The sequence below is a fragment of the Schistocerca gregaria genome, chromosome 11 (assembly GCF_023897955.1).
Source record: "Schistocerca gregaria isolate iqSchGreg1 chromosome 11, iqSchGreg1.2, whole genome shotgun sequence".
NCBI classification, from domain to species: domain Eukaryota; kingdom Metazoa; phylum Arthropoda; class Insecta; order Orthoptera; family Acrididae; genus Schistocerca; species Schistocerca gregaria.
In genome coordinates this window covers 75,730,908-75,749,871 of record NC_064930.1, presented here as the reverse complement: position 1 = coordinate 75,749,871, position 18,964 = coordinate 75,730,908, and the positions used below count along the sequence as shown (strand labels likewise).

The following is an 18,964-nucleotide window of genomic DNA, read 5'->3' as shown; positions in this document are numbered from 1 at the left end:
CTTCAGGAAGGCGCCCACTACAGAACAGACACTCTGCGTCATCATCATCACTGCTGTCTGAATCCCCTCTGTCATCAAGATGGACATCGTATGCCAAGTCACTAGACGATTCTTCTGCTGTAGGTTTACAATTTGAAGGTTTTCGACTCTTCTCCCCAAATAACTTTCTGGCTGCTTTCTTAGCTTCAGGCTCCGATTTCTTCTGTTTAGATTTTTGCAATTGCTTCACATAAGGAGTTGAAGTTAGTAACGCAGCAGAGCACAAATGCGATGTTTGACTTATTTGACTGTCTCCAGGTGGTGAGGGGTCTGACGTCTGCCGGGCTGACAGCTTGACCGTCACCGTCAGTAGTTTCATTTTCATTTTTGGCCTCTCTTTCTTGTAGAGCATCAGCACGGCGATGAATTGAAAATTCATATTCGCTAAAGATGTTTCTGTTGCATGTTATGAGACCTGTTTTTCTGAAGGCATTCACAGTTGCTTCCATTGCTGCTCCTCGGTTGTGAGCTGCCCAAAATAACCTGGCTATTAATAACAGGGTGATAACGCGACCTGGGTTACTTGCCAACCACGTTTATATCTCTTGGGCATAGTAGGTTTTCAAAGGCCCCATAAATCCGACGTCAAGTGGCTGCATTTTATGAGTTGAGTGAGGTGGCAAACATACAATATGAACATCGTTTTCACGTGCTTTATCTAACACATCGAGATTATTTGTGTGGGAATAATGTTCCCTCAATATGCGATAGGTATCGTAATATACAACACTGTCGCGTATTTGGATGCCCGTACTATCACATATTAGGAATTTCGCCACCTTACACAAAGAATCACGCACTTGTTAACAACATTTGTTGGAAAATGAACCTAATTGTCAATAATTATAGGTAATACTGTTACAGATAACAACAACAAAAGAGTGCAGTAATATGCACTCACCTTTAAGTTGAAATATTGTCTTGACACCGATGTCGCAAAAACTCCAAACATGAGAAATTTTGTATTAGCCGCTATGTACTGTGTCCGGCCCAACTATTGCATCCTACTTGCTGTGTCATTATCTGATACGCAGTACGCGTGTTTAAGAAACTCTCCACCAGAGTGCAACCTCGTATTAGGGAACTATCGCATAGTAGGCACCTTTCCTCTACCGGTACCCAGCGGAACAACCGACAACTCGAGATGTCAGTAGATTGCCAGGAAAGTGTAGAGAATTACAGGTAAGCATTTACGGTACTCACCGCAGCTAGCCGAGTGGCAGCAGCTGGTCCCAGGCGGCAGCGAGTTGCAGGGCCGTCTCCACGCAGCGTCGGTGCAGGCCCTCCTCCAGCCGGCCGCGCAGCGGGAACTCTCTCTGCACGAGCACAAACACGTCTCCCGTTACATTTAGCACACGACAGTGCATGCACACACTTTTCACTTATAGACTGAGGTGACAAAAGTAACGGGACAAGATACGCACGTATACAGGTGGTAATAATATTGTGTATATGAGGTATAAAACGGCAGTGCATTGGTGGAGATGTCATTTGTACTCAGGTAATTCGTGCAAAAAGCTTTCTGATGTGATTGTGGCCATACAGTGGGAATTTATCCAGGCATGTGGGACACTCCATTTCGGAAATTGTTAGAGAATTCAATAGTCTGAGATCCACAGTGCTGAAAGTGAGCCGAGAATACTAAGTTTCACACCTTACCTCTCATCACAGACAACGCAGTGGTCGACAGCGTTCAGTTAATGGCCAGGAGCAGTGGTGTTTGCATAGAGTTGTCAGTGCTAACAGAAGAGTGACACTGTGCGATTGTTGTTGTTGTTGTTGTTGTTGTTGTTGTTGTGGTCTTCAGTCCTGAGACTGGTTTGATGCAGCTCTCCACGCTACTCTATCCTGTGCAAGCTGCTTCATCTCCCAGTACCTACTCCAACCTACATCCTTCTGAATCTGCTTAGTGTATTCATCTCTTGATCTCCCTCTACGATTTTTACCCTCCATGCTGCCCTCCAATGCTATATTGGTGATCCCTTGATGCCTCAGAACATGTCCTACCAACCGGTCCCTTCTTCTAGTCTAGTTGTGCCACAAACTCTTCTTCTCCCCAATCCTATTCCATACTTCCTCAATAGTTATGTGCTCTACCCATCTAATCTTCAACATTCTTCTGTAGCTCCACATTTTGAAAGCTTCTATTCTCTTCTTGTCCAAACTATTTATCATCCATGTTTCACTTCCATACATGGCTACACTCCATACAAATACTTTCACAAACAACTTCCTGACACTTAAATCAATACTGGATGTTAACAAATTTCCCTTCTTCAGAAACACTTTCCTTGCCATTGCCAGTCTACATTTTACACCCTCTCTACTTCGACCATCATCAGTTATTCTGCTCCCCAAATATCAAAACTCATTTACTACTTTAAGCATCACAGTTCCTAATCTAATTCCCACAGCATCACCCGACTTAATTCGACTACATTCCATTATCCATGTTTTGCTTTTGATTATGTTCATCTTATATCCTCCTTTCAAGACACTGTCCATTCCGTTTAATTGCTCTTCCAAGTCCTTTGCTGTCTCTGACAGAATTACAATGTCATCGGCAAACCTCAAAGTTTTCATTTCTTCTCCACGGATTTTAATACCTACTCTGAACTTTTCTTTCGTTTCCTTTACTGCTTGCTCAATATACAGATTGAATAACATCGGGGAGAGACTACAACCCTGTCTCACTCCCTTCCCGACAACTGCTTCCCTTTCGTGTCCCTCGACTCTTATAACTGCCATCTGCTTTCTGTACAAACTGAAAATAGCCTTTCGCGCCCTGTATTTTACCCCTGCCACCTTCAGAATTTGTAAGAGAGTATTCCACTAAACATTGTCAAAAGCTTTCTCTAAGTCTACAAATGCTCGAAACGTAGGTTTGCCTTTCCTTAATCTTTCTTCTAAGATAAGTCGTAGGGTGAGTATTGTCTCACGTGTTCCAACATTTCTACGGAATCCAAACTGATCTTCCCGAGGTCAGCTTCTACCAGTTTTTCTATTTGTCTGTAAAGAATTCGCTTTAGTATTTTGCAGCTGTGACTTGTTAAACTGATAGTTCGGTACTTTTCACATCTGCCAACACCTGCTTTCTTTGGGATTGGAATTATTATATTTTCTTGACTGAGGCAATTTTGCCTGTCTGAAATAATCACAGAAATCAATTTAGCACATAACGATGTGCAACAATAAGGTAATGAGACTGATTTTCTTTGCAAGATGTGGCAACCCTGCCGGCTTGCATAGGCACAATATCTTTCACCTGGTCTTTAAGCTACTTCTAGTCCAAGCGGCACATCAATGGCAACTGCTGAGTCGTGAGTTGTACTGTAATAAGTTAATGTGTGTTTGTGTCTCTCGTCATGGAAATGGAACCGCATAACATTGCGCAATGGTACGCCATTTCTTTTCGTGTTAAATTGAGTGAAAATGCGATGACAACTTACGGTAAGCTTCAGAAGGCTTTTGAAGAGAAGGTTATATAAAGAGCTCAAGTTTTTTGTTGGCATAAATGTTTACTGTGGGCAGGACAAATGTTGAAGACGAAGACCGGAGTGGACGACCGTCAACCTCACAGACAGATGTCAACTTGGCCAGTGCGTGTGAACTCGTACGATCCGATCGTTAAACAGTTAACCAATATTACTGCAAAGAAATTTTAGAAGAACTTCATAAAAGAGTTCTTCGAGTCCCTGCCAACATTGCTGATAATTGGATCCTGCATCACGGTAATGCGTCATCCCGTACTGCTCTGTCAGTACAGCAGTTTTTAACCTCAAAACAAATTTCAGTACTACCACAGCCACCTTATTCACCAGATATCGCTCCGTGCGACTTTTTTCTATTTCTGAGAGTCAAAACGGCGGTCAAGGGACACCATTTTCAAACAACATAAGATGTCCAAAAATCTGTGCTGAGGGTCTTGGAGGATATTACAGAAGATGAGTTCCAGAAATGTTACCATCAATGGCAGAAGTGCTGCAAAAATTGTGTGCAATCAGGAGGGATCTACTTTGTAAGAGACAACATTAAACTTGACTAAAATGGTAAGCAACTTTTTTTTCCACATCAGTCTCATTACTTTATTATTGCACCTCTTGTGTATCCGTTAGGACAGTGAAATGAAATCTGGCATTAATGGGGTACAGCAGCAGACAACCGACTCGAGTGGCTTTCCTACCAGCACGACTTCGTAGCACCTTCCCTGGGTTAGTGACTCTGTCAGTTGGACACTAAATGACTGGAAAACTGTGGCCTGGTCAGGTGAGACCCAGTTTCAGTTGGTAAGAGCTGATGGTAAGATTCAAGTATGGTGCAGACCCCATAAACCTATGGACCCACATTGTCAACAAGGCACTGTGCAAGCTGGAAATGGTTATGTTTGGCTGCTCAGAGACCATTTGCAACCATTCGTGGACTTCACAATCCCGTGACAATATGCCGTGTCACTGGGCCACGGTTTTTCACAGACGCTTTGAAAAATTCTGGACATGAAACTTCCTGGCAGATTAAAACTGTGTGCTAGTCCCAGACTCGAACTCGGGACCTTCACCTTTTGCGGGCAAGTGCTCTACCACTGAGCTACCCGAGCACAACTCACGACCCATCCTCACAATTTTACTTCCGCCAGTACCGTGTCTCCTACCTTCTGGACATGACTGCTGGAGTACATACACCAAATAGCTGCTTACAATAAGTAAGAGGAACTGTCAAACTACTGCCACGTCATAACTAACACTTAATTTCAACATCTCGACACTACTTATGATCCTAATAAAGCAGCTGCAGTTACAAAACAGTCCACTAACAACGCAAAATAGACATCACATCAATCTAGACATATTTGAAAATGGTGATTAAGCCAAAACTGTGTCCAGACTGTTGTAAATAGAGATTACTTATTGTGTTAGTTTTCAGACATATATAACACTGCCGGCCCTAAAGAAGAAAAACATTATGGGCAATTCGAGTGAACAATTTGGCCACCCAGGTTGCCAACTACAAATTCCGTCGATCATTTACGGGGTATTATTGAGGGACCGATACGTGAACAAAATCCTGCACCGGCAATACTTTCGCAATTACAGACAGCTATAGAGGCAGCACAGCTCAGTAATTCTGCACGGGACTTCCAGTGAGGTTATCTTGTCTGAGCCACATCGAGCTGCTGCACTGTGCCAGGAAAAAGGAGGAGCAACACGATATGAAGAGGTATGCAATGACTTTTGTCACCTCAGAGTACTACCCAAGTATGTGCCAATGAGACATTTTATGTAAATACACTACTGGCCATTAAAATTGCTACACCAAGAATAAATGCAGATGATAAATGGGTATTCATTGGACAAATATATTATACTAGAACTGACATGTGATTACATTTGCACGTAGTTTGGGTGCATAGATCCTGAAAAATCAGTACTCAGAACAACCATCTATGGCTGTATTAAAAGCCTTCGTACGCCTGGGCATTAAGTCAAACAGAACTCGGATGGCGTGTACAGGAAGAGCTGCCCATGCAGCTTCAACACGATACCAAAGTTCATCAAGTGTAGTGACTCGCGTATTGTGACGAGCCAGTTGCTCGGCCACCATTGACCAGACGTTTTCAACTGGTGAGAGATCTGGAGAATGTGCTGGCCAGGGCAGCAGAAAAAATTTTCTGTATCCAGAAAGGCCGGTACAGGACCTGCAACATGCAGTCGTGCATTATCCTACTGGAATGTACGATTTCGCAGGGATCGAATGAAGGGTAGAACCATGGGTCGTAACACATATGAAATGTAATGTCCACTTTTCAAAGTGCTGTCAATGCGAACAAGAGGTGACCGAGACGTGTAGCCGATGGCACGCCACACCATTATGCCGGACGATACGCCAGTATGGCGATGACGGATACATACTTCCAATGTGCGTTCACCACGATGTCGCCAAACACGATGCTCTAATTAGAACCTGGTTTCATCTGAAAAATGACGTTTTGCCATTCGTGCACCCAGGTTTGTCATCAAGTACACCATCGCAGGCGCTCCTGTCTGTGATGCAGCGTCAAGGGTAACCGCAGCCACGGTCTCTGAGCTGATAGTCCGTGCTGCTGCAAATGTCATCGATCTGTTCGTGCAAATGGTTGTCATCTTGCAAATGTCCACATCTGTTGACGCAGGGATCGAGACGTGTCGGCGGGACCCGTTACAGCCGTGCAGATAAGATTCCAGCATTCCGTATTACCTTCCTGAACCCACTGATTCCATATTCTGCTAAAAGTCATTGGATCTCGACCGATGCGAGCAGCAATGTCACAATACAATAAACCGCAATCGCGATAGACTACAATCCGACCTTTATCAAAGTCGTAAACTTGATGGTATGCATTTCTCCTGCTTACACAACGCATCACAACAACTTTTCACCAGGCAATGTCGGTCAACTGCTGTTTGTGTACGAAAAATCGGTTGAAAACTTTCCTCATGTCAGCACGTTGTAGGTGTTGCCACCGGCACCAACCTTGCGTGAATGCTCTGAAAAGCTAATCATTTGGATATCACAGCATCCTTTTCCTGTCGGTTAAATTTTGTGACCGTAGCACATCATCTTCGTGGTGTAGCAATTTTAATGGCCAGTAGTGTAGTATTTATATTTACATCTACACCTACATATACACACGTACATATACTCTAAATCAACATTCAACCTCTGCAAACCACTGTGAAATGCATGGCAGATGGTACTTCCAACTTTATCAGTTGTTATGGCTTTCTCTTGTTCCATTCCCATACACAGTGTGGGAAGAATTATTAATTTATATACCTATATGATACTGCGTGAAGAGTTTGACAGAGCACTGAAAGATCTAAGTCGAAACAAGGCCCCGGGAGTAGACGACATCTCATAAGAACTAATGACAGCCTTGGAAGAACCAGGCCTAACAAAACTCTACTATTTAGTGAGCAAGATGTATGAGACAGGCGAAATACCCTCAGACTTCAAGAAGAATATAATAATTCCAATCTCAAAGAAAGCAGGTGTTGTCAGATGTGAAAATTATTGAACTATCAGTTTAATAGGTCACAGCTGCAAGATACTAATGCAAATTCTCTACAGACGAAAGGAAAAAGTGGTAGAAGCTGACCTCGGGGAAGATCAGTTTGGATTCCGTAGAAATGTTGGAACACGTGAGACAATACTCACCCTACGACTTATCTTAGAAGAAAGATAAATGAAGGGCAATCCTATGTTTCTAGCATTTGTAGACTTAGAGAAAGCTTTTGACAATGTTGGCTGAAATACTCTCTTTAAAATTCTGAAGGTGGCAGGAGTGAAATACAGGGACTGAAAGGCTATTTACAATTTGTACAGAAACCAGATGGCAGTTATAAGAGTCGAGAGGCATGAAAAGGGAAGCAGTGGTTGGGAAGGGAGTGAGACAGGGTTGTAGTCTCTTCCCGATGTTATTCAATCTGTATATTGAGCAAGCAGTAAAGGAAATGAAAGAAAAATTGGAGTAGGTATTAAAATCCATGGAGAAGAAATAAAAACTTTGAGGATCCCCAATGACATCGTAATTCTGTCAGAGACAGCAAAGGACTTGGAAGAGCAGTTGAACAGAATGGATAGTGTCTTGAAAGGAGGATATAAGATGAACATCAACAAAAGCAAAACGAGGATAATGGAATGTAGTAGAATTAAGTCGGGTGATGCTGAGGGAATTAGATTAGGAAATGAGACAGTTAAAGTAGTAAAGGAGTTTTGCTATTTGGAGAGCAAAATAACTGACGATGGTCGACGTAGAGAGGATGTAAAATGTAGACTGGCAATGGCAAGGAAAGTGTTTCTGAGGAAGAGAAATTTGTTAACATCGAATATAGATTTAAGTGTCAGGAAGTCATTTCTGAAAGTATTTGTATGGAGTGTAGCCATGTATGGAAGTGAAATGTGGACAATAAATAGTTTGGACAATAAGAGAATAGAAGCTTACGAAATGTGGTGCTACAGAAGAATGCTGAAGATTAGATGGGGAGATCACGTAACTAATGAGGAGGTATTGAATAGGATTGGGGAGGAGAGAAGTTTGTGGCACAACTTGACTAGAAGAAGGGACCGGTTGGTAGGACATGTTCTGAGGCATCAGGGGATTACCAATTTAAAATTGGAGGGCAGCGTGGAGGGCAAAAATTGTAGAGGGAGAGCAAGAGATGAATACACTAAGCAGATTCAGAAGGATGTAGGTTGCATTAAGTACTGGGAGATGTAGAAGCTTGCACAAGATAGAGTAGCTTGGAGAGCTGCATCAAACCAGTCTCAGGACTGAAGACCACAACAACAACAACAACAACAACAACAACAACAACAACAACAGTAATTATCTTTTGAAAATAATTTTGTTTCATGGAAACAGAATCGAATTGTTTGGTTTTACCCCTCAGAAAATTTCAGTTTACCCCTCAGGGGGTAATTACCCCTGGGTTGAGAACCACTGACTGACAGTCCTAGAAATTTTATCTATCACTTAGCACTTCTATAATCTATATTAACATGAAAAATAGTGACTTGCATCGTGGTTCAGTTTCCACGTTATGCTGTAGGTGTCTCTGTAACTGGAAGGGAGCGTCAGTTGAGAGGTGGAGGGAATACCATCTCCACTAGCATCCTGCCTTCCGGGGCCCAGCCGAGTGTTCAGACTGACCTTCACATTGATGACAGTTTTATGACGCAAGGGAGTGTACGAGCTTGACTGGCAGTTTGTGTGTGGACACAGACAAATAAAAATAATTAAATTTCTTCTGTTGTTTGTTAAGATTGTACATTGTGTGTGTGGGTTTTCTAGGCAGGTGCACGTGCCACTACACGAGAGCCGAAATCACAGACCAATGTCCGAAGGGCGCTACAGAATCCAAACAGATATGAAGCGTAATCCGGCATTCTTTCAATATTCAATCAGGAAGCACGCCAGAGAGTGTGTGCCGCCTGCTCCTGTTTTCCCTTTTGTTTTAATTTGGCTACAGAGCAGCTGTAATATCATACCTCCCCTGTGTGAGATGCCACTTTAGTCTACAGATCTCAGTGCCACTGCCGACTCCTCCCCCTCCACCCGCATTTCCGCCAGTCAGTATGTCGAGCACACGATTCAGATATTTTTCTACGAAGAGTTCCGTAATTGCAAATTTGTATCCTCCAATGGATATTAATTTAAATTATAATGTTATGCTGTGTGTACAGGATGAGAGAAGTCCTCGAGTTCAAAATTAAATACCACAAAAACTATGAGGCTCGTTTGACAAGTAATACCCCACATTTTTTTTTCTCAGAACATATTTATTGTTAAAAAGTCAGAATTTGGTGACAATATACATCAACACGTCTTGTCCTGTCCTATTTTTCTATGTAGTCCCCATCACGTTCTATGGACATAAGCCAATGTTGTGGAAGAGCACGTATTCCCTGGTGGTAAAAGCTCTCGTCCTGTAGGCGTAGCCATGTTTTCACTGCACAACTGACTATCATCATCTTCAATGTTTGTTCCCTGTAGAGAATTTTTAAGCAGTCTCAAAGAGATAGAAGTCCTAGGGTGTCAGGTCTGGACTGTAGGGTGGATGAGGCAATGATGTCCAACCCAATTTGGCAATGTGTTCTCGGGTTCTCAGACTAGTGTGTGGGCATGCATTATCATGTTGGAGTAAGATGTCTGCCCGATTCTTGTCCGATTGAACACTTTCGAAACAGTTCTCGAGTTTATTCAGAGTTTTCAAGTATGCCTCAGAATTGACAGTTGACCCTCTCGGCATCACATCCACGAGAATGACACTATCACAATCCCAGGAGACTGTCACCATGATTTTTCCGGCAGAGGGGATTGTCTCGCATTTTTTCTTTTGTGGTGAATGAATATGATGGTGCCACTCTGTGGACTGCCCGTTTGTTTCTGGTGCAAAGTGCTTTCATCCCCTGTGACAGAAAGATCTCTCCGTCAGTCTCAAAATGCTCCAACAATTCAGATGAAATCGCCTTTCTTTGAATCTTGTGGTCTGCTGTGAGCATTCATGGAACCAATCTTGAACACCTCTTTGAATATCTAAGAGTCTCAATCATTGTAGATGCACTTCCAATGCCGAATGACAACTGCAGAGCCAACTGTCGAGTTGTGATGCACCGGTCGGCAGGAATAATGGCATCTGCATGATTCAGCATGTCTTTAGCAGTGGCTGTGACAGGACGTCCCAAGTATGGTTGATCACGGAGCTCTGTTCCTGCATTTCCTGAGGTTGAAACTTTCTTTACCCATCGCCCACCTGTACTCCTATGAACTACAGCATCGTCATACATTACACACAAAAATTTATGGATATTCACCACGTTTCTTATCTGCACACGAGAATTCAATAACAGCAAGATGCTTTTAATGTGAGTCATATGTAGATGGCATCTGCCAGAATGGTTCAAAACATGAAATGTGAAGCACTAACAAGGATGTTTGTCTACGTATATTAATGGCTTCTTTAAAAAATGTGGGGCATTACTTATTGAACGACCCTCATAAGATCAGACGACGCAACACATGATATTTTTATTGAATATGCTGTAAAAATGTAATACAGATGTTCCAAAATAGTTCAAAAATCTGCTAACAGATGGTACTGTAATCGCAATGTGTAGTGCCTATAAGTAGTGAACCGCAGCTCAATTCCACGACTGAAATGTGAAAGGACGTTAGTATGCTGAAGAAAGGGTTTGATATTACATATTCCATTGAACAATGCGTTTTTCTGGTACTGGATACCACAGGGTAGAACACAGTCCTATGGCAACAACACAATTTAATGTTCCAAAACGACCCGACATGAGTACCATTTGCAAGCTCTTTGGCAAACTGCAATAGACTGGCAGTATGGCTGATGCTCTAGTGGGGAGTAAAATGTTACTCCTGAAAATGCCACCTTGGTTTCTGAAGTTATTCAGCAAAATCCTTTCATTCAAAATCCAAACCAGGCCACACCTGTACGAGCCTAGAGGGCTGACTTTTCAAGCCAGTTTCTCATAATGATTGATAATGAAGGATTTGATGTTGGCTACATTTGGTTCATGGATTAGGCCCAGTTCCATCTCAATGAAGTCATGAGTAAAGAAAACTGGCAATTTTGGAGCTCTGGAAATCCACATTTGTGTGAAGCAAAACCACTGTATTCTCCCAAAGTTACTGTTTGGGCCATGCCACGCATCAGAGGCATTGGCCATTTATCTTGCAAGAAATGATCACTACTGAATGTTACGCTGCATTTTCGGAACAATTTGCTGCCACTCGGTTAGCTTCGTAGTATTGGCCGCGCACTGAGGTGTTTGTGCAAAATGGAGCCTGATCGCATCACAGTGCACAGGTGTTTCACTTTCCCTGTGAATACTTTGGGAATAGGGTCACTGTGTTGGATTATCACAAATTTACTGGTGCACAGACAGACTGACCTCCATATTTGCACAATCTGACTCCTGGTGAGTACTTTTTGAGTAGCACTTGGAAAGACACTGTCTAGCGAAAACATTCCACCACGCAGGATGAGCTCAAACTGCTGATTTGGTGTAAAAAAAAATTATTTCATAGGCCCAGTCAAATCTTTACAAATGTTCCCCCCGGGTAACTTATGCCGTGCCTACGTGACACAAGTGGCTCGTCTTTCAAAATCGAGGCAGTTCTGTCATGTTAAAGCTGCTGACAAGAGACGCCTTAAGCCCTCTGCTAAAACTGCTAGCGAATTCACGCCACTGGTTTTAACAGATAGCGTGCGTTGGATACCAATCACGTGTGTGGATGAAACTTCCTGGGAGTTTAAACTGTGTGCCCAACCGAGACTCGAACTTGGGACCTTTGCCTTTCGCGGGCAAGTGCTGTAACATCTGAGCTACCGAAGCACAACTCACGCCCCGTCTTCACAGCTTTACTTCTGCCCGTATCTCATCTGCTACCTTCCAAACTTTAAAGAAGCTCTCCGGCAAACCTTGCAGAACTAGCACTCTTGAAAGAAAGGATACTGCAGAGACACGGCTTAGCCACAGCCTGGGGGATGTTTCCAGAATGACATTTTCACTCTGCAGCGGAGTATGGGCTGATATCAAACTTCCTGGCAGATTAAAACTGTGTGCCCAACCGAGACTGGAACTCGGAAGTGGATGCTGGAGTGTTCTGCAGTTGCTTCTCTCTCTTTTAATCCAGACGTCGAGCAGAACAGACACCTTTTTGGAAGGCAGAGCCTCTGGCTCTGCTTTTCACGACCAGCCACCAACGTAAGTTAACATGGACCACTTTCCCTTCTGTTGCCCATTTCAGTTAATTGTTTGACCTCCTAGACTGGTAACTTCCGACCCTAGGAGCACCCATTGTACACTGTACATTTAAACATATCCTCTTTATTGTACCTAATTTCCTGTTTTGTCATGTAACGACAGCCCTGGATGCCCACTCTCTAATGCTGACTGCTCGACCTCCTGCACCCTGTCGTCATGAGGCATATGCGACAACCGTCTGCCCACTTTCTCAAACCCTGTATACATTTACATCCCACTACCCTCCACAGGAAAGACTGCTATTCATCTCAGACAAAGTACTGTCAGGCCTCGGGTCCCAGAGATGACAGCGGTCGCGCGCGCGCGCGCGCGTGTGTGTGTGAGAGAGAGAGAGAGAGAGAGAGAGAGAGAGAGAGAGAGAGAGAGAGAGAGAGAGAGAGAGAGAGAGAGAGAGAGAGAGAGACTTTCCTATGTCAGATGAAGGACTTGGTGACCAGCTTTGTCACTTTGATGCCACAGTGGCCCACCTGCCACGCCCCCCTACATGAGATTTTGACACTCGTGTTTACACTGGACATCAGTGGTGACAGCTGTTCGCCGATATTTTATCTGCTTTTTCATGTGTATGTGGATGACATTTCCCACTGAAGGTATTTAGTTTTATGAGATGTTACACAAAATACCCGAGAATTTCACTGTCGAACCGGTAGCAGTATGGCATTCCACCACTATATGTCTCGAGATACACGTGTCAGTTACTGTGGCACAAAGTTGTGTCATTTTTTCCACGTGCAGTTGTGAGTTGTAGTGGTGCGTGTCGAGATGTGTTTCAGTGCTACTGTGAATTGTGAAATGGATAATGTGAAGGAGCAACAGATTTGCATCAAATTCTGTTTTGAGTTGAACAACACTGCAGCTGAAACCCACACTTGCTGACAGAGGCATTTGGTGAGAATGCACCGAGTTGAACAAGAAAATTTGAGTGGTTCGAGCACTTCGAGGAAGGCTGAGAATTTGTGGCAGACTACAAACATTCTGTTTGACCGTCAACGTGCACGACACCGGAAACGATCACGAAAGTCCGCAAGCTGATTCACGAAGACCGAGGGCAGACAATTCACGGTGAGACTCGAGCTATCGTACGGTACGTGTCAACAAATTCTAGCCGAGGAACTGAACGTATGACAAATTGCAGCAGAGTATGTCGCTCACCTTCACAGAATCGACTGATGAAACCTCAGGATTTGGACACGCACTGAGCTGCAACAAAGAGTTCGAGAGTGTCCAAAATCATTATCTAAGAGCCATAACAGGTGATGAATCTCAGGTCTGTGGTTACAACACTGAATTGACACACAGTCATCACGATGGAAAATGACATCTTGTCTGAGGTCAAAAAAAGGTCGAGGTCGACAAGATCGCACTGACATGAAGTCAGTGCCGATCGTATTTTTTGACACATGGGGAACAGTGCGTAATGACTTTGTTCGACTTGGTCAGCCTATGAACGGGCAACTTTACTGAATGCCTTTGAGGTGACTAAGGAGTAATGTTTGGCACAAATGACCAGAGTTATGGAAAAAGAAGGGTCAGTTGGTGGGCCATGACAGAGCAGCCGAGCATGCCTAGCTTGGTGTGAAGGAAGTCCCGGCCAACATGGGAACACTCCCCACTCTCCCTACCTCCCAGGCCTAGCACCGTCCTACTTCTACCTATGCCTGAAGATGAAAATTCTGCGTAAATGGGAACAATACTGGGATCATTCCTTACAAGACTGATGTGACTACTTTGAAGGTGACAGTGGAAATTAGGATGTAAGTACAGTTTTCCAATTTTTACAGTGAAATTCCAGATATTTTGGGTAGCACCTCATACACTGAACTATGATTCAAATGGCTCTGAGCACTATGGGACTTAACATCTGAGGTCATCAGTCCCGTAGAACTTAAAACTACTTAAACCTAACTAACCTAAGGACAGTACACACATCCATGCCCGAGGCAGATTCGAACCTGCAACCGTAGCAGCAACATGGTTCCGGAATGAAGCGCCAAGAACCGTTCAGCCACAGCGGCCGGCTGGGAACTGTGTTCCAGCTTGTGATACCTTATGTTGTTGAGTGGGTCCCGTCACCTAACATAACTAACGTCAAATTTTTATTTTTAAACATTTGATAATTTTCTACCTAGAGTGTATTCTCTTTGATGACTGACTGCTTTAACAACACTGGACAATGACCATTTGTCAAAACTGCAGTTGGAATAAATAATATTTTAACAGCCTCAAGCGACATGCCTCCATTCAAAAATATATCTGATATTGTTCAAATGAAAGTTTGCCATTTGATTGTATAGACCATTTTTTTGCTATTGTACAAACAACCTATTCACTCAAAGGGCAAAGCATTCATTTAAACAGTATTAATGTATACGACTGTGGTCCCGAACTACAGAAAGATTATAATATATAACATTCTTATTTATTGTGCCCATCCGAGACTGACTGTCTCCTCTGTGTGACGAGTAGCAAATTCTCCTTTCCATATTGTCCCTGCCACAATCACCTGCTCTGTCCTACCCACAATCTACTCTGCATCCTGCGCAGTCTCTCGCGAAGCGCAGTTGCACGGCAGACACTGCACACTCAGAATTGCCATTCAGAAGTGACAGAAAATACAAAAACTGCCGAGCAGCCGACTAACCTTTGACACGGAGGGCCAGAGCGTGCGCAGGGCCTCCCTGAAGGCGATCATCTCGCGCGGCGACGCGAAGTACAGCACCCAGTCTCCGCTCGTGGCGTGAACCTCGCGGCATGAGAATTCCTGCAGCAGGGCCACATGTACCGTCAGGGTAGTAAAATAAAGTTACCAGCAGACAGAGTGAATAGCCATTACTTATGAGGGTAGACTGATAAGTCTGTGACTTTTGTGTACAGAATAATGTTATTAAACAAACACTTTATTTTCTCAACATTGTCTCCTTTCAGCTCAGTACCTTTATCAACTTTTATCCAATTTTTTTAATCCTTCCAAGAAATACTATTTTTCGAAGTATGCAAAATAGAAGTTTGTTTCAAGCACTAAGTCTTCACTGGCCACAAATTTCTTCTGATTGAGTCAATGTCTGTGAAGATGCAGAAATCACTCTGAGATAAATCTGGAGAGTAGGGTGGGTAGGCAGCAGCTTGTAGCTTAATTCCATTTTTTTTATTTTATTTTTTTTATTTTTTTTTTTTTTTAAACAGATTCTTGTGGAATTGATCCTGTGTGCAGCACAATATGAGAATGTTCCATTTACCTTTTGCAAGGTAGTTATAAATTCACTGTAGAACTGTAATTGACATCAATATTACCAGCAGTGACACTTGCAGATGTCCTGTATCGAAAAAAAGTTGCGCAAAATAGCACTCTATAAATATCATACCTCGAGAATTCCAAAAGACAGTCACCATGAGCCTAGGCACTGAAAAAACTGTTTTTTTAAGGACAAGTTCACTGGAGGAAATCTATTTGTAGGATTGTGTTTTTGGTTTGTGTCGAATGTAATGGATCTACACTGGTGCCCAAAATTACACTCCTGGAAATTGAAATAAGAACACCGTGAATTCATTGTCCCAGGAAGGGGAAACTTTATTGACACATTCCTGGGGTCAGATACATCACATGATCACACTGACAGAACCACAGGTACATAGACACAGGCAACAGAGCATGCACAATGTTGGCACTAGTACAGTGTATATCCACCTTTCGCAGCAACGCACGCTGCTATTCTCCCATGGAGACGATTGTAGAGATGCTGGACGTAGTCCTGTGGAACGGCTTGTCATGCCATTTCCACCTGGCGCCTCAGTTGGACCAGCGTTTGTTCTGGACGTGCAGACCGCATGAGACGACGCTTCATCCAGTCCCAAACATGCTCAATGGTGGATAGATCCGGAGATCTTGCTGGCCAGGGTAGTTGACTTACACCTTCTAGAGCACGTTGGGTGGCACGGGATACATGCGGACGTGCATTGTCCTGTTGGAACAGAAAGTTCCCTTGCCGGTCTAAGAATGGTAGAACGATGGGTTCGATGACGGTTTGGATGTACCGTGCACTATTCAGCGTCCCCTCGACGATCACCAGAGGTGTACAGCCAGTGTAGGAGATCGCTCCCCACACCATGATGCTGGGTGTTGGCCCTGTGTGCCTCGGTCGTATGCAGTCCTGATTGTGGAGCTCACCTGCACGGCGCTAAACACGCATACGACCATCATTGGCACCAAGGCAGAAGCGACTCTCATCGCTGAAGACGACACGTCTCCATTCGTCCCTCCATTCACACCTGTCGCGACACCACTGGAGGCGGGCTGCACGATGTTGGGGCGTGAGCGGAAGACGGCCTAACGGTGTGTGGGACCGTAGCCCAGCTTCATGGAGACGGTTGCAAATGCTCCTCGCCGATACCCCAGGAGCAATAGTGTCCCTAATTTGCTGGGAAGTGGCGGTGCGGTCCCCTACATCACTACGTAGGATCCTAGTCCGTCAACTGCACATACGGTTCACGTCCACGCTGTCGCGGCATGCTACCAGTGTTAAAGACTGCGATGGAGATCCGTATGCCACGGCAAACTGGCTGACACTGACGGCGGCGGTGCACAAATGCTGCGCAGCTAGCGCCATTCGACGGCCAACACCGCGGTTCCTGGTGTGTCCGCTGTGCCGTGCGTGTGATCATTGCTTGTACAGCCCTCTCGCAGTGTCCGGAGCAAGTATGGCGGGTCTGACACACCGGTGTCAATGTGTTCTTTTTTCCATTTCCAGGAGTGTAAATCAACAAACCAAAGTTTTGCAAGGTTGCATTTATTTTGCTACAAAACAGTATACTCATGTGATAGTAAAGTAGAAACAATATAAAGAATACAGAATTTAAACAACTGCAACATTATAATGGTAGACAAAAATGTTCTTTGTTTTTTCCAGCTTAGCAGATTTACACACAGATTTCGACAATTGGTTAATGCACTCAGCATGGGGTGGGGGGTGACCACCTCTGGCAGCAATAGAGGCCCGGCAACGACGGGACATGCAGTGAATGAATTCGTCGGTCTCACATTAAGTCAATAATTCCCATTCTTCCTGCAGAGCTTCTCACATGTCTTGGAGAGTGGTTGGTGGATTCTGGTGTGATGCAAACTGTGTCCCTAGTGCATCTCACACATGCTCTATGGGATTCAAATTACTGCAAGCCACACCGTGTGTCCAAAATCTTCTGTTTCCAAAATACATCAACCACCTGTGCTGTGTGAGGTTGGGCATTATCGTCCAGCAATATGAAGTCTGGGCCCACGGCATCTCACAACAACCACACACGAGATCCCAAGATCACGTCGCAATACCCCGACAGCAGTTAAACCTTGCCGATTTAACTGCACAATTTCATGAAGTCCGAGTGGTCAACATGATCCCTGGCCACACCACTCACATCCCCTCCAGATGCAAATCTGTCGAGAATCACTGACCAAATCGGGATTCATCTGTGAGTAGAACGTTGGCCCACTGTTCAACCGTCCAGGTGGCACGTTGATGACTCTGCTCTTCCCTTCTGTGAAAATGCATCAGAGGTACACATATGGCAGGTCACAGACAATAAAGGCCACTCTGCCAAAGGCTTCTGTATACCGTTTCCCCCGATACAATACATCCGGGGCATGCTGCGAGGTCAGATGCCAGTTGCCATGCGGTATTAAGGCGAAACCGCCGCGCCCTTACCGTCAAAAAACGGTCCTCTTCCTGATATTACACATGGTCGGCCCTACCCTAGTCTTCGAGAAACAGTTTCGATCTCTATAAGATGTCACCACTAAAAACAACAGAACAATTCACATCTTCCTATGGCCCTCCACCACAGAGAGCCTGGTAGGTGTCTTGTCTGTGCCATACTGCATCGTCAGCGACTGTGTACACAGTGACTTCGGACGTGGAGATACACGGCAAACACTATCCCGTTCGATAGGTCCACTGATGACATTGTTGGTGTGGTTATTCGTTGACCAGAAGGGCATCTTCCATGCAGGACACGACTGGATGGACATCTGTTGCCTGTTTGTACGATTACATCATGAATTAATGGTGACGTAAATAAAATAGAAAGAAACTTCCAAATGGGAAAAATATATTAAAAACAAAGATTCCAAGACTTACCAAGCGGGAAAGCGCCAGTAGATAGGTACAAGGAATAAAACACACAAACACACACACAGAATTTGGCTTTCGCAACCGGCCTTTAAATATGTCTGCTTGTGTCTGTGTATGTATGGATGGATATGTGTGTGTGTGTGTGTGTGTGTGTGTGTGTGTGTGTGTGCGCGTGTGTGTGCGCGTGTGTGTGCGCGTGTGTGTGCGCGTGTGTGTGCGCGCGCGTTAGTATATACCTATCCTTTTTTCCCCCTAAGGTAAGTCTTTCCGCTCCCGGGATTGGAATGACTCCTTACCCTCTCCCTTAAAACCCACATCCTTTCATCTTTCCTCTTCCTTCCCTCTTTCCTGATGAAGCAGCCGCCAAATTCTGTGTGTGTGTTTTATTCATTGTGCCTATCTACCGGCACTTTTTTTTTTTTTTTTTTTACATCCGTACTCCGCAAGCCACCTGACGGTGTGTGGCGGAGGGT

General features: G+C 44.2%; 1 protein-coding gene across 1 annotated transcript in view; it reads right to left on the bottom strand.

The window, feature by feature from the left end:
• Positions 1-18,964, bottom strand: part of LOC126295344 (pleckstrin homology domain-containing family M member 2) — a 260,206-nt gene that overhangs the window by 15,397 nt on the left and 225,845 nt on the right. Inside the window, exons 17-18 of the mRNA XM_049987814.1 lie at positions 15,014-15,133; positions 1,243-1,355 (exon numbers count right to left, since the gene is read on the bottom strand). Of these exons, the coding sequence (XP_049843771.1) occupies positions 1,248-1,355; positions 15,014-15,133 (228 nt within the window). The 3' untranslated portion in view covers positions 1,243-1,247. The remainder of the gene's footprint in view (positions 1-1,242; positions 1,356-15,013; positions 15,134-18,964) is intronic.